Source organism: Benincasa hispida, chromosome 4 (assembly GCF_027475165.1).
Source record: "Benincasa hispida cultivar pf3 chromosome 4, pf3_genome.v1.1, whole genome shotgun sequence".
NCBI classification, from domain to species: Eukaryota; Viridiplantae; Streptophyta; class Magnoliopsida; order Cucurbitales; family Cucurbitaceae; genus Benincasa; species Benincasa hispida.
The window spans coordinates 70,533,545-70,548,668 of NC_143481.1; the positions used below are offsets into that span (position 1 = coordinate 70,533,545).

General features: G+C 35.0%; 1 protein-coding gene across 1 annotated transcript; it reads left to right on the forward strand.

The window, feature by feature from the left end:
• Nucleotides 1–7,884: 7,884 nt before the first annotated feature.
• Nucleotides 7,885–8,490, forward strand: LOC150036925 (uncharacterized). Its single transcript, XM_090313275.1, has one exon. It carries the CDS (start codon nucleotides 7,885–7,887, stop codon nucleotides 8,488–8,490), a length of 606 nt encoding a protein of 201 aa, XP_090169401.1.
• The last annotated feature ends 6,634 nt before the right edge of the window (nucleotides 8,491–15,124 follow it).

Sequence of the window (15,124 nt, forward strand, 5' to 3'; positions counted from 1 at the left end):
GGATGAGAGAGAATACCTTTGAAGAACACTTCTTCAAGATAATCCTCTATCAAGCACGAATGCAACGAGCAACGAGCAACTCAATCTCCCTCGAACAACAACGAGTAGAAACTCGATCCTCGAACAACTGGACATAACCACAAGATTACCTTGGTATTCTCGGTGTGAGAATCCAGGAGTGGTGGACTCTGACTTATTTTGGTTTGAGGGAAGAGTTTAAAGTGGAGGAGGAGACGATTGAGTAAACAAAGATACGATCGTGTAGAAGATGAAGTTTATCGTATAGACTTGATACTCGATCGTTTAGATATCAAGGCTATTGTGTAGTCTCTGAAGCTATCGTGTAGTAACTTGATAGTGTATCTGATATCTCGTGGAAACATTAGAAAACTGTTTTCATTTTATCCTACTTAGCCGTCAAACCACACAACTACCCACTAAGAGTGGTTATGGAGAAAAATTAATTTAGTTATCAAATAATTAATAAATTATAAATAAATACAATAACTAACTTATCATATTATATTTATAACTTATAGCTTTAATATTGCATCACATATAATATATAAAACATAGTTCTTTTTCTATTTTATGACATTTGATATTATGACGCCCCCAAAGATCGTAAGGTAAAATTCGTCTTGTTTCCTTTTATTTTTGGGTTTGAAATTGCATGGTAAGAGGTTAGGGGATTTTGGAAAAATATATATATGTATATGTATATATATATATATATATATAATTATTTAAGGAAAAGAGAGGAGGAGTTAGGGTTTAGTGGGGCAAATGGTTATAAATGTGGAGTTAATGCGCCTTGGTTTGCATGTAGAGAAAAGAAGAAAATAAATTTCTTATTATTTTTTTTCCTCTCCTTCTTAGTAAACAAATAAATTTCTAAGTTTGGGTTTTGATTACCTACCGATTTTGGTCTGATTTAAGTTTACTCAGGGTGCGTTGTTGCTCAATTCGGGGTTTCAAGATATTTTTTCGGTACTGTTCAGCAGCATCAAAGTTCGCTTGGGCGCCTTTTGGTAAGCTAATGGTTATTATGATTTAAATCTTGTTTTCCCCAATTGGCTTGGGGAATATTTGTGTTAATTGGATTTTAGAAATGAGTTTTGAAACATTTCAGTTTGACTTATGACTGGTTTGGATTCCGTACTTGGAGCTTAGGTGTAGTTCTAGTTAAGTCGACATTTTTGGGTAAGTGGTTTGGAGACTTTTGGTGCATTTTGGGTGAGTAGGTTGTATTTATAAGGATTGACATTAAATTGGTTTATTCTAGGGCAGTTCGAGCATTTTTCGAGTCAAAGAGGGATTTGATTGATAGTTGGAGTTTGGTTGCTAATTGTACGACATAAATTCGAGGTAAGTGGTTTACTACCGGTTTGCCCTTAATCCTAAGCATGTGTTACGTACTGGTTCCTTAGTTGAAATAAACTATTTTGATATGCATACTGGTCAGATGAGAATTTTGAAAGCTTACGCTTATGCCACTGTATGTCAATGTTGTATGTTGTTGCAAAGTTTGATGGGTGGGTAAATTGTGAACCGTTGGATGATCTTGGCATGATTTATGACCTTGTTTGCATGCTTATGTTTGTTTGAGATTCTAGTGACTGTTAGTGTTTCCATTGGGCTATGCACATCACATTGTGAGCCTTCGGACCACACCCTATGCTTATGTACGGTGTCCCTTTTGGGACTGACATTTATGTTTATGTTAGTACCCACCGAGGTCACTATTTATGAAAGCGTGCTTTCGAGTTCACCTCTTATGCCTATGCCTACGCCTATAATGCCCTTGTGCAATTTGGCCTAATGGAAAGACTAACAGATCACTGAATGGGCCTAATAGTGGGCCGCTAACTGAGTATACTTTTATACTCATCATTTTCTTTTCATGCTTTTCAAGTAAGGGTAACGATAGACCGACGCATGACAAGAGAGATCCGTGATTTGGTCATTTGGACGTTTTACTGCTTCCACACTTAGGATTCATGTATTGGAGTCTGGTTTAGAAGTTAGGCATTTTAGAATCTTCTGAAATATTCATTGATTTTATTTATTGATTATTTAATCGTTATTCATTTTAAAGTTAGGTTATGGGTACCCTGAACGGTAATTTTTTTTTATTGTTTTCTCACTTTTGCTTATTTGAGCATTATTTAAATTAAATAAAATGTTTCTCTTTTATTTTATTATTCTTTGAGAAAATGTATTGCCAAGCCTAGGCGTGCATAAAGTAGTGTCCTAGAAACATATTAGAAACTTGGGTCATTACCAATATAAATCATATTTATATCAAATTTAATAACTATGAATGTAATTCATAAAAATTATATTTGAATCATATTTAAATATTAGTTCCTTCAATCAAATAATATATCAAATACATTATATAAATTATATCATATATAATTGAATTAATTTAATTATATCATATATAATCAAATTCCCTCTTATTAATTTGAACATTTCAAATTAACCCAAAAACTGATTCTCAACTTTAATCTATTGAGCTACCAAGGGGATCTTATGGACTTGTAGCTTGAAGCTCCAACGATATTGAATAACTAACTAAACTCTTTAATCACGATATCCACCATCCGTTAACTGTCAGGCACTCCACTAAAGAACGACAACTGCACTCTTCGCGCTACCGATATATTTTAGTGTCCATCGGATATAACCAATCAACAGTATGATGACCCTTCACAAATCGCTCGTAAGAAAAATTGGCCTAAATTACGATTTTACCCCTGTAGTTACATCTAACTCCTTAAGTACCACCAATTCCTCTAATGAACAATAGATCATAGTCTTACTATGACTAAATCTCTTTCGGGCCAAAAGAGGGTGTGGCGCCATTGTTCAAGCCCCAGAATCAACCATTAAGGGAGAAATTTATCTACTTACCCCTGCTTCGGAGAAGGAGTGGATTTAATTAGACGAATCTCCAAAATGGTAGGCTTGTTGAGTCGATGATCTGACCACTCTCACCCATGGAAATCAAAGAACCGCCTCCTCCCTTTTAAAGGACGAGACAACATTTGCCTCACCTCCCTTTTTTCCTTACTTTTCAGCAAGGATTGGTAAGTCTGCAACTCGTTGAGGAGAGTGGTGAGGGTATAGTCCATTTTGTTAAGAATCGTATTGCTAACAAAGTAGAGGAAGCTCTCCGGCAATGAATGCAGGATAATATTAACCTAACTGCCCTCATCGATTTTAGACCCATTCATCTTCGCCACGTTAAAGTGGACCATCATATTCAGCATGTGTTCACGAACAGAGGTGCCTTTCTCCATTTTGGAGCTGAAGATGTGTTTCAGAGCCTTATGCTTGAGTTGTCCAAACGGTTGTCCGAACATTCCCCGTAGGGACTCCATGATCTCATGTGCTGAGACCATGGGCTCATGGTTCTTGGCCAACACGTCATTAAGATTGGCCAAGATATAGGCTCGGGCCTTCTTGTTTGCCCATGTCCAATGCTCGTACGCTGTCTAAACATTTCGAGTAGCGTTCTAAGGTGGAATAGAAGGACAGTCCTCCGTAAAGACAAACTTCAAATCCTCGATGATGAGTATCGTCGTGAGCATATGTTTCCAACTCGAATAGTTTTGGCCATTCAATTTTTTAGTGCTAAGTAAACTGATAGTGGCTGTAGCCATTTAAAACCATTGCTGAAAAATGAATAAACTTTTATAAGACTTTGCAAAAATCACATTTTTAACCAATTAGTTTTAGCAAAACAGATTCCAAGTACTCTAAGTGATAAGACTTCTATTTTGCAATGATGCCCCAGTGAGGCAGGATAAACGTCACCGATGGGGTGATCAGATGTCTCTTCACTGAGATGAGACATTCTCAACTATTAGACCAAACCAATTCTTGGAACTGAACTTAACAGCCACCATTTGTTCGGTCCAGAACTATTAACCCTTAACAATTCCGCGTAAGTGTAGCACCTCGTTTTCGACCCCAGAGTCCTGCCCTAATGCGCCTACCGTAGGGAAATAGGATGAGAGACTAAGTAACCTTATCCTCTTACAGGAAATCAAATAAAGAAACACGTAAAAAAACCATCCTATAGGAGGACACACCCAGGGTGCCTCGAGGTGATGCGCAGAAACTTTATTTAATCCAACGAGAGAGACCGTGGGATATGCTGTCGCACTTCCCGCTCCCACTTACTATGAACATTCTCTCCATCTACCTTGATATTGACCTACCCAAATACCATCCTTTAGGGGGACACTCCCACGGTGTCATGAGGCCGATGATAGATCTCACGGTGTGGACTATGAGGGAGAAACGCGAGAGGTGTAAATGGAGCATCAAATGCTCCAAGTACCTCCCACTGAATGTTCTACCTAGGGGTTTATTAACGTAGACAATCCGGCTACTGATTATAACCTAAGTCATTTATTAAGTTTGCTAAAAAAAAAACTTTTGTCTTTGAAATAAAATAAGTCCAAGTAGTCACATTAAACTCTTTAATGGACTGTCCTTAACTTGCATGCATGCATCAAATCTATCTAATTCACCTTTCTAGATAAGTTCCCAAGTAGGGATGTTCCGTTGCCGTCACCTTAAATACCCCAACCTAGACGGAACACGCCTTAGACAAAAGGTCCCTTATAAATAGATTTGCTACACTTTAACCTTTTACTAATTATTTTAGTTCTAATTTTATTTTATAACCATTTATAAAATAAACAACTAAAATACAAATGCCACATAACGAAGTATTTATAACGCTTATAAATATTACGTTAAATAAATAATGCATACATAAATATAACCCTTATATTATATGATGCATGAGCATGCACTTACGTAAATTAAATCATGCTTCACTAAATCATAACACTTATAATAAAGAGAATATGCATGACCAATGCATAATCTAAGGTGGGATTGATCTATATGTGCATACTATATGACATAAAAAAACATACATCACATGTATAAAACCTGGATTAATGGATTGGGATGAACCAATATAAAACCAGAATGAGAAAACTATCTATTACATTATTTTGTTGAGCAAACCAGTTCACAAGCGAACCAGGTCTCGAATCGTCGGGCGAAGCTCTCATCGTTTAATAAACGCCTCTAGGTAAATGATCGTGTAGTGCACACTAGACGATAGTGAAAAGCTAAACGATCGCATAGACAACAATGAGGCGTGAAGCCTAATCGTCTAGATGATCGCTTATTATAGTATCAAGTTTTCGTTCAAGGGTCGAGGATCGAGGATCGAGGATCTTACAGTTCGTGTTGTTCACTGGTTTGCTTGTGTTGCGTTTGTGTTGTTGGACGCTTTGCTGATTGGTCGAGGGAGTATTAGAAGAAAAGTTCTTTAAGGGTATGTTCACTCGATCTTTTGTATTTTCCTTTTGAAGCACTCGATCTCTTGTATTTTCCTTTTAGCATACTGTAATTTAGATTTGATGCATAATTGTTCTGTTAGATTGTAAATGTTCATGTTCTTTCGCAATGAGATTTTGAACGATCTTCTTCCGCTTATTGGTTTCTAATTTAAGAGTTCCTTCATGATTATAAATCAACGCCTACAAAGGTGTGTAAACTCAAAAAGCACTGTATGGTATAAAACAGGCTTCTCGTGCTTGGTTTGATCGGTTAACATCTTTTCTTCATCAGAAAGGGTTTAAAAATTCTAAAGTTGATTCTTCTATGTTGATTTACAACAAAGATGGGGTGTTCTGTTATATTCTCATATATGTTGATGATATTGTAATTATAAGGAGTTCATCATCCTTAATTGATAGATTGATATTTGAATTAAACAACAAGTTTTATCTTAAAGATCTGGGTTTACTGAACTATTTTTTGGGAGTTGAGATATCATATCCTGATTTGTTTGCATGACACCCATGATCGTCCGCGTTTCGATAGTGACCTACCAGAGCCTTCGCGACAAGGTCGCATTCTTGCTGTTACTCTGTTACTTTTAGGTTTCTTGCTGCCAACATTCTTTCCTTGTTTGTGTTTATTTGGGTTTTATAGAGCGGCTTGAAGTAAAAACAACATCTCTGTTGTCCTTTCCTGTTTGTTGGTCTTTATTGTCCATTAATTGCTTTGGAAGTGTGATTCTTAATACAAAGGTGAGGTTAGAAGGGAAAAGAAGAGAAATTGCATTGAAGAAAAGAAAGAAAACCGATTACAAAGTGAAAATTAATTTCTGGTTGAAGTTTGTTTTGTGCTATGAACAATGTTGTTCTTGAGTTCACAAAGCTTCAAAGTTAATCTATGTTGCATTGTTCGAAACTCGTGCTCAACAAATCGAAAATCTTCCCAAGCTTCAAAGGATATGGCCTATGGGCATATGCATCTACCCTTTTTGATATACTACTAATTAATTACTAATATGGAAGGAATAATCAATATGTAGTATAATATTATTCCCTAATTATTACTATCATTTATATAATCTTAAATAATCCTTTCCTAGTTTGTAAACCGATTGTCATCAAAACCCTAAAATGTGGAAAAGGAAAAATAAGCACATGCCACCTCAATAATTTCAATTAATATTTTATATTATTGAAATAATGCAATTACATTTGCGATTGCGGTAGCCCATTACATCTATCAATAGAATCTCATTACGATCACATTAATTTTTCAATTAAACCCTTTTCCTTTCTTTTATTTTCACAAATTCCCCTGCTTCTTAATCAAATTACGTTCACATCATTTAAATTTCACTTCATCAATCCAATCTCCTACCAAACAACAATTCTTCACTCCTTTTTTTTTCTTTCTACTTTTTCCTTTCACATTTTCTCTTTCTAATTCCATCAATATGTTTTAAAACAATATTTTTATTACATGGGCCTAAACTTTTCATATTTGTACGATATTTGTTTTTCCAAAAATACACCAAATTCTATCACACAATTTTACTTTTGCCCCATCAAATTTTTTGCTTCCCAACCTAATGGAAGAATTTTTTTTGGACGTAAAGTGAGAAAAATGAGAATAGTTTTAGTATTACACAATTTGTTTTAGTTTCATTTGGTATTACATAATTTAATACTGAATAATAATGGAAATAAAAATGATATGATATATTTGAAAAAGGAAAGTATTATATAAGGTGTTTTTCTTATAAAAATAACTAAAAAGAAAGTTTTCCATATTGAGTGGAATTCTTAAAATGTTTGCAGCTTTGTATTGTCTTCTAGACCTCAAAACAAAAAGGCAAAAGGAAGAGATTCTGTTCAATCGGCTTCCCTGTTTTCATTATTCTCAGTTTTTTTTCAACAGGTATCAAATCCACTATTTCTCATCTCTAACTTTTTTTTTCTTTCTTTTCCATTTTAAATTCTAAATTAACACAATGAGTTTCGTTCATTCCATTCCAATTTTTGTTTTGATTCTGCATCATCGTAGTTTGTAGATAAGAGAAAATGACTTCGTTAATTCAATGACAATCTTATAGTTGTTCATGTATTGATACTATTCTTTGTAAGTTTATGATTTTTTAATAAATAACACTTTTATTTGTTTAAAGAAAATACTCCATGAAAAATAGGAATGCAGTTAGAAATATATTATGAAAAATAATCCTTAATCGGTCAACAGTATGTCCTGCATATTTCCTTATGACTTTGCATTTTTTGTGTATGTATATATATATATATATAGATATATATATGAAAAGTTCTCTTCATTGCAATATTCTTATTATCTTGAAAACCCTCGTCTCCAAATATTGACGATGGGCTTCGTTTCGTAGTTCCATTTGTAATTGATTTGTTGGTTTTGTAGGGAAGAGAAACTAAAAAGGGAATGGTTACGGAAATGGAACTTTGAAACTTTTGTATAATGATTATTATCTTCTCAACTGATGATATGGAAGAAGAAAAGGAGACGAAAGAGAGTTCAATGGGATCAGAAAAGAAGAAAAGGAGGAGGAAGAGTTTGTTTGAATGGAGTAAAGGGGAAGAGCTAAATCTACTGAAGAAGCTGGTGGAGTTCGATATGCAGAAGATGGCTGAAGAAGAACTTTATCCGTTTTTGAGAAACGGGTCGTCATTGGCCGAGGTGCCCAGGATTCAAATATTCAACAAGATCCAACAACTCAAAAAGGAATACTTGGAGAAGAAATTAGAGCTGAGAAAAATGAGAATGCAATATTTGAAATTGGGGGACGATGAGAGAGACGAGAGTTTTGAGTTATCAAATCGGCTTTGGGGTGAAGTTGAAACTGGAAGCGATTCTACCTCAAAAGCCTTGGATGTGTGCAGTAGGAGTCATTTTGAAGGGTTTTTCGAAGGTCATGGGCTTCATATACAACTATTTACGCCATCTTTTGTCCATGCAACCAAGAAGGACGTCGACCATTTGTTTTCTCTTCAAAATCATCACATCTTAATCAAATCTAAGTTGAAGGCTCAGCTTGCTCAACTAAAGTATGACATCATTCAGGCTCGTATCAACAATCCTTCCAATCAATAATCCCTTCATTTTCTTCTTCTTCTTCTTCTATGCCAAAATATGAAACTTTCCCACAATCCATAATACCAAAGGAACTATGGACACACAGCTATTTTGCTTCATAATATTTCTTCTTGATCCGCACAAAACCATTTTTTCTTCCCATTCAATATATATGAATCTTGAATCTTTATATATATATTTCATAAAATAAGAGGAATTATCATTTTTTCTTCCCTTTCAATATATATGGAAGTTGACATTAGCGGTTGCAAAAGGTCCAAAGCCTTTGATTTTAGGGAAATAATTAGGGTTTTGAAGTTTATGGAGATCCATTCAAGGTCCTTAAGTAGAAACGGGATCTAACCTAAATCTTAAATTTTACAAAAGAAATATAGAACATCATGCATTTAATATAAAATTCAGCATGCTTATAAACAAATAAGAAAAAGGAAAAAGAGAATAGGGAGAATAAAGATTTATCCTTGAAGATCTAACTTCATGGTTTTCCTTTTCTGCAAAAAATCACGAGCTCAAAACACTAATTATATTCTCTACGATGAGAATCCAGAGTTTTGTGGGCTTTGACTTTTTTGGAAGAAAAAGGAATTGAGAGAGAGGAGGAGAGAGATTGTGAGTCTTTTTTTATTTTTCTCATAGAGAATCTTCTCTGTTCATCTCTTGTAAAAACGAAGAAGATCATAATGGTCACTCCCAACTACTCACACAATATGTGGGTTGAGAGAGATACGTGGGTTGAGAGAGATACTCGGTCCGGTCTTATACAAACTTTTTTGTATAGAATACTCCCGCTCACATGTCTCCACATGCATGATTAGGATCATATCATTTTAACACGTTTACAACAATTGTAACATCTACAAAGCGTGTTATATTCATAGTGTCACAAGGATAAAGTATCCAGTCTTATCCATCTACTACAGATCATTTAGGTTATTACTTAAATATGATCCACCTATATTTCTCCACATACATGTTTAAGCTACAGAAGATAGCCTTAGATGTTAGTTTATTGGTTTATGGGTTTAATACTACTAAATGTCAAATAATATATCTTATATTTTATTAAATAATAAAATGTTTCTACAATACAATTACAAACTACAGAACCCTACGAGATTTAGGGCATCAACCCCAACAATCTCCTACTTGTCCTAAAATTAGTGAGGTGTACAATATGAAGGAACCCTATGGGGGGAGAACCTTGAGCAGAAACAGATCGATCAAATTTCATTTTTCATTGAATATAAATTTCACAGTAAACAAGAAACAAGATATGCATTTAGTTATAAATTACAGCATGCTAAAGAAAAAGGTTTCAGAAACCTCACCTTTGAAGACATTTTCTTCACGATTTCCCTCGAATAGCACCAAGAACCTCTTGAAGACTTTCTTCAAGAATAGCCTTGAATAAGAACGAACACTGCCACAGATGTTTTCTCAATATTCTCACGGTGAAAAATAAGAGTGGTGGGCTCTACCTATTTTGGATTTTGAGGGAAAACTTAATGGAGAAGAGGAAGAAATGGCAATGTTCTCTAAAACTAAAAAAAAACTACATAGAAATCTTTTGTTGTATTTTCTCTATTTCAATCAATCAACCACCTTAGCCAAGAAGAAGAAACTTTTTCTTTTCTACTTCAAAAAATAACCACCTACCACTTACGTGGATGGAGAGAAAAGAAGGGGAAGGGAGTTGTATCTCCCTCCCTCATTATTAAAATAACAATAAATATAAATATAAATATAAATATGATAACTAACTTATTATATATATATATATATATATATATATTAAATTATATGTTATATCAAATATAACATATAACCTATAGTTTTAATACTGTATCACATACAATATAAACTATAGTTTCTTTTCTCTTTTATGTGGCATTGAATATAAATCACATTTATATTAAATTTAACAACTATGAATCCAATTCATAGAAGCTATATTTGAATCGCATTCAAATATTTATTTCCTTTCATTAAGCTATAATGTATCATATATTGAAACAACTTAATTATATCATATATAATTAAATTCTTCTATCAATTTGAACAATTCAAATTAATCCAAAAACTGATTCTCAATTAATCCTATTAGCTACCAAGAGGACCTCATGGACCTGTAGCTTAAAACTTCAATAGTACATGAATATTAATTTAACAATTTAATTACATTATTCACCATCTATTAACTGTCAGGCACGTTACTAAAGACCGACAGTTGCACTCTTCGTGCTACAAATATATTTCTGTGTCCATTGGATATAACCAATCAACAATACGATTACCCTTCACAAATTGCTCGTAAGTATAGCTAGGCCAAATTACCGTTTTGCCCCTATAGTTACATCTAACTCCTTAAGTACCACTGATCCCTCTAATGAACAATAGATCATAGTCCAACTATGACTAAATCCCTCTCGGGCGAGAAGAGGGTGTGGCGCCACATTGTTCAAGACCCAGAATCAGCCCTTAAGGGAGCAATTTATCTACTTACCCCTACCTCGGGGAAGGAGTGAATTCCATCTTGTGTAGCTATATTCCCAGCTTCCTAATAAGACGAATCCTCAAAATGGTAGGCTTGTTGAGTTGCCGATCTGGTCACTCTCACCCATACAAATCAAAGGATCACCCTCATAGGCAGGAGTTCACAACTCACTCAGGATTCAGGTCATGTTACTTATGGTCATCCTAGTGAAATGTAAGTCTCTATTATGAACAGTGTTACATAATGAGACTAAACATTTCGTGGTTTGGTCTTATACAAACTCCTTTGTATAGAATATCCTCGCTCACATGTCTTAGCATGAATGATCAGGATCAAATCATTTGTAGCACTTTACAACAATTGTAACACCTATAAAGCGAGCCATACTCGTAGTGTCACCAAGATAAGTTACCCAGTCTTATCCATCTACTACACACCATTTATGTTATTACTTAAACATGATCCACCCGTATGTCTCTCATACATCTTTAAACTACAATGAGTTTGTAGTTAATGCAACTAAAATATCATATATTTTTATTAAATAGACAATGAATTTGAATAAAATATCATTTATTTTATTAAATAAAAATTGAGTTTGTTCAATACATTTACAAACTATAGGACCCTACAAGATTTAGGGTATCAACCCCAACAATAAGTACACAAGACAATAACCTAAGGCATAAAACATGTCGAGTACAAAATCTCCCATTTGCCTTAGACTATATGTGGCCGGTTTTGTAGACCCATCGATAACACCAAAAATATGCTATTTTCCTCTTCTTAATTCTAGGTCGTTACTATGTTAATATATTTATTTAATAATTTTATAGGTATCGAGCATCTTTGAGATGGAATCAGTCGTTACAAGCTGTTCGGGGTTAATTTGGAGCAATTAGGAGCTAATTTGAGCAACCGAACTTCAAAAGGATGTGAAAGGACGAAGTTGCCCCTAGTCGGAGTGTTGCATAATGTTACAAGGCAGTAGTTGCCTATTTCGTGAAGAAACAGACAGCGTTGCTGTTGGGATTGATGCCTTCCATCTCGTAGAATCCAGTAGTTTGTAAACACATGTATGAATAAACATTTGTGATGTAATAATATGAAATATTTCATTCATTACTGTATATGAAATATGAGATATTTTAGTTGCATTAACCACAAACTAATAAACTAAGATCCCTGGTTATTGTTGTAACTTAAGCATGTATGTGGAGACATATAAGTGGATCGTGCCTTAAGTGATAACCTAAATGGTCTGTAGTATATGGATAAAAGAGGGAAACCTTATCCTGGTGACATTACGGATACGACCCGCTTTATAGATGTTACAAGTGTTGTAATGTGCTACAAATGATCTGATCCTGATCATTCATGTGGAGACATACGAGTGGAGGTATCCTATACAAAGGAGTTTGTATAAGACTGGACCATAAAATGTTTAGTCTCATTATATAACGTCGTTCATGACAGAGACTTTCATGTCACTAGGATGACCATAGGTAACACGATCTTAATCCTGAGTGAGTTGGAAACTCCTGCCTATGAGGGCGGTCCTTTGATTTGCATGGGTACGAGTGGCCAGATTGCCGACTCAAACCTACCACTTTGGGGATTCGTCTAATTGGGGAGTTGGGAACTTAGCTACACAAGACGAAATTCACTTCTTTCTCGAAGCAAGGGTAAGTAGATAAACTGTTCCCTTAAGGGTTGATTCCGAGGCTTGAACAATGTGGCGTCACACCTTCTCATGGCCCAAGAATGTTCACTCATAGTAGGACTATGATGTTTTGTTCATTAGAGGATTCAGTGATGCTTAAAGAGTTAGATGTAACTACAGGGGCAAAACGGTAAATTGGCCCAATTGTACTTACGAGCGATTTGTGAAGGGTCATCGTGCTATTGATTGGTTATATCCAATGAACACAAAAATATATCTATAGTGCGAAGAATGTAACTGTCGGTCTTTAATGGAATTCTTGGCAGTTTAACGAATGGTGGATATCGTGATTAAAGAGTTGATCAGTTATTTACGTACAATTGGAGCTTCAAGCTACAAGTCCATAAGGTCTCCTTGGTAGCTCAATGGATTCAAGTTGAAAATCAGTTTTTGGGTTATTTTGAAGTGTTCAAATTAACAAGAGTGAATTTGATTATATATGATATAATTAAATTGATTCAATTATATGTGATATAATTGATTTGATGTATTAGATACATTAATTGGAGGAATTAATATAAATATGATTTATATTAAATGCAATAAAGGAGAAAAAAAACTACGGTTTAAATATTACATATGATGTGATATTAAAACTATAGGTTATAAATATAATATGATAAAAGTTATTATATTTATTTATAATAAAAACAACTATGAGATAATTGTGGTTGGTTATTAATTTATCCTTTAACCATTGCAAGTGGAAAGTTCTAAATCAGTTTTAATAACTGATGGATAAAAGTTTTCATTTTTCTCGGAATCGCAACACATTTGATCGAGTGAAAGAAAAAGCTATATGATAGCCTTTGAGAAAGTAAACGACCAAGGTTCTCGTTACTAGACGATAGATCATCGTTTGCTAGACGATCAAGTATCCAACTCTATATGATAGAGGTTTCTCATTCTCCCACTTACTCGATTGTATACATCCTCATTCCCTTTACCAAATCCATACAGAACCCACACCTCCTGGATTCTCATACCGAGAATACCAAGGTAGCCTCTTAGTAGTGTCGAGTTTTGTTATTCAAAGGTCGAGGATCGAGTCTTACTCAATTGTGTTCGAGTATCAGGCAGTTCGAGTGATTTATTGGTTATTCGTTGCGCTCGTGTTTTGATCAAGTTTGCGTGGACACGTGACTGGCGTTGATTGAGGGAATACGCGCCAGTCAAGTTAGCATAATTCTGGAGATGCTGCCAGAAAGATTCCTACACTTCATAAGCAACGATGTTCTAAACAAGGTTGATTACACCTGTATAACTTTCCTCAACGAGTTGCAGACATTTCAATCCTTGCTGAAAAGCGAGGAGAAGAAGGTTGGTGAGACAAATATTGGTTTATCATCTAAAAAGTTCCATAAAGGTTTGACCTCAGGAACTAAGTCTGCACTTTCTTCTTCCAACACTAGCAAGTGGAAGAAGAAGAAGGGTAGTAAGGGGAAAGGGAAGACACCTGCTAACCCATAACCTGACGCTCTACGGGTAGGCGACCAGCGCGGGTTGAAAAGGGGAAGTTTTTCCACTGTATCAAAGACGGGCACTAGAAGCAGAATTGCCCATGTTATTTAAAAGAGAAGAAGAAGACCAAATAAGGTAAATGTGATTTACTAGTTTTGGACACTTGTTTAGTGGAGAATGATGATTCTGCCTGGATTATAGACTCTGGGGGCACAAACCATGTTTGTTCTTCATTTGAGGGGATTAGATCCTAGCGAAAGCTTGAGGCTGGTGAGATGACGATGCGAATTGGCACCAGACACGTCGTCTCAGCTGTGGCAGTGGGAGACCTGCGGTTAACTTTACAGAATAGATTTATCGTTTTTAATGATATATATGTTGTTCCTGATTAAAGAGAAACATAATTTCGTCATTGCTTGAATGTAAATACACCCTGAACTTTTCGGTTAATAAAGTGTTTATTCTGAAAGTTGGTGTTGAAATATGTTTAGCTAAACTTGAAAAATTTTTGTATGTGCTAAGACCGTTAGCAAAAAATTTCCTCTATAACATAGAGATGTTTAAAACCGTCGTAATTCAAAACAAATGACTTAAGATTTCTTCTAAAGAAAATGCCTAACTTTGGCACCTTCATTTGGGGCACATTAATCTCAATAGGATTGAGAGGTTGGTGAAGAATGAATTTCTAAACGAGTTAGAAGGAAATTCTTTACCTGTGTGCGAATCATGCCTTGAAGGCAAAATGACTAAAAAACCTTTTATTGGAAAAGGTTATAGGGCCAAAGAGCCTCTAGAGTTTGTGCATTTAGACCTTTGTGGTCCGAAGAATGTGCGAGCCAGGGGAGGCTACTAGTACTTCATCACTTTTATTGATGATTATTTGAGGTATGGGTATGTTTATTTAATGTAACATAAGTCAGAATCCTTTGAAAAGTTCAAAGAGTTCAAGACTG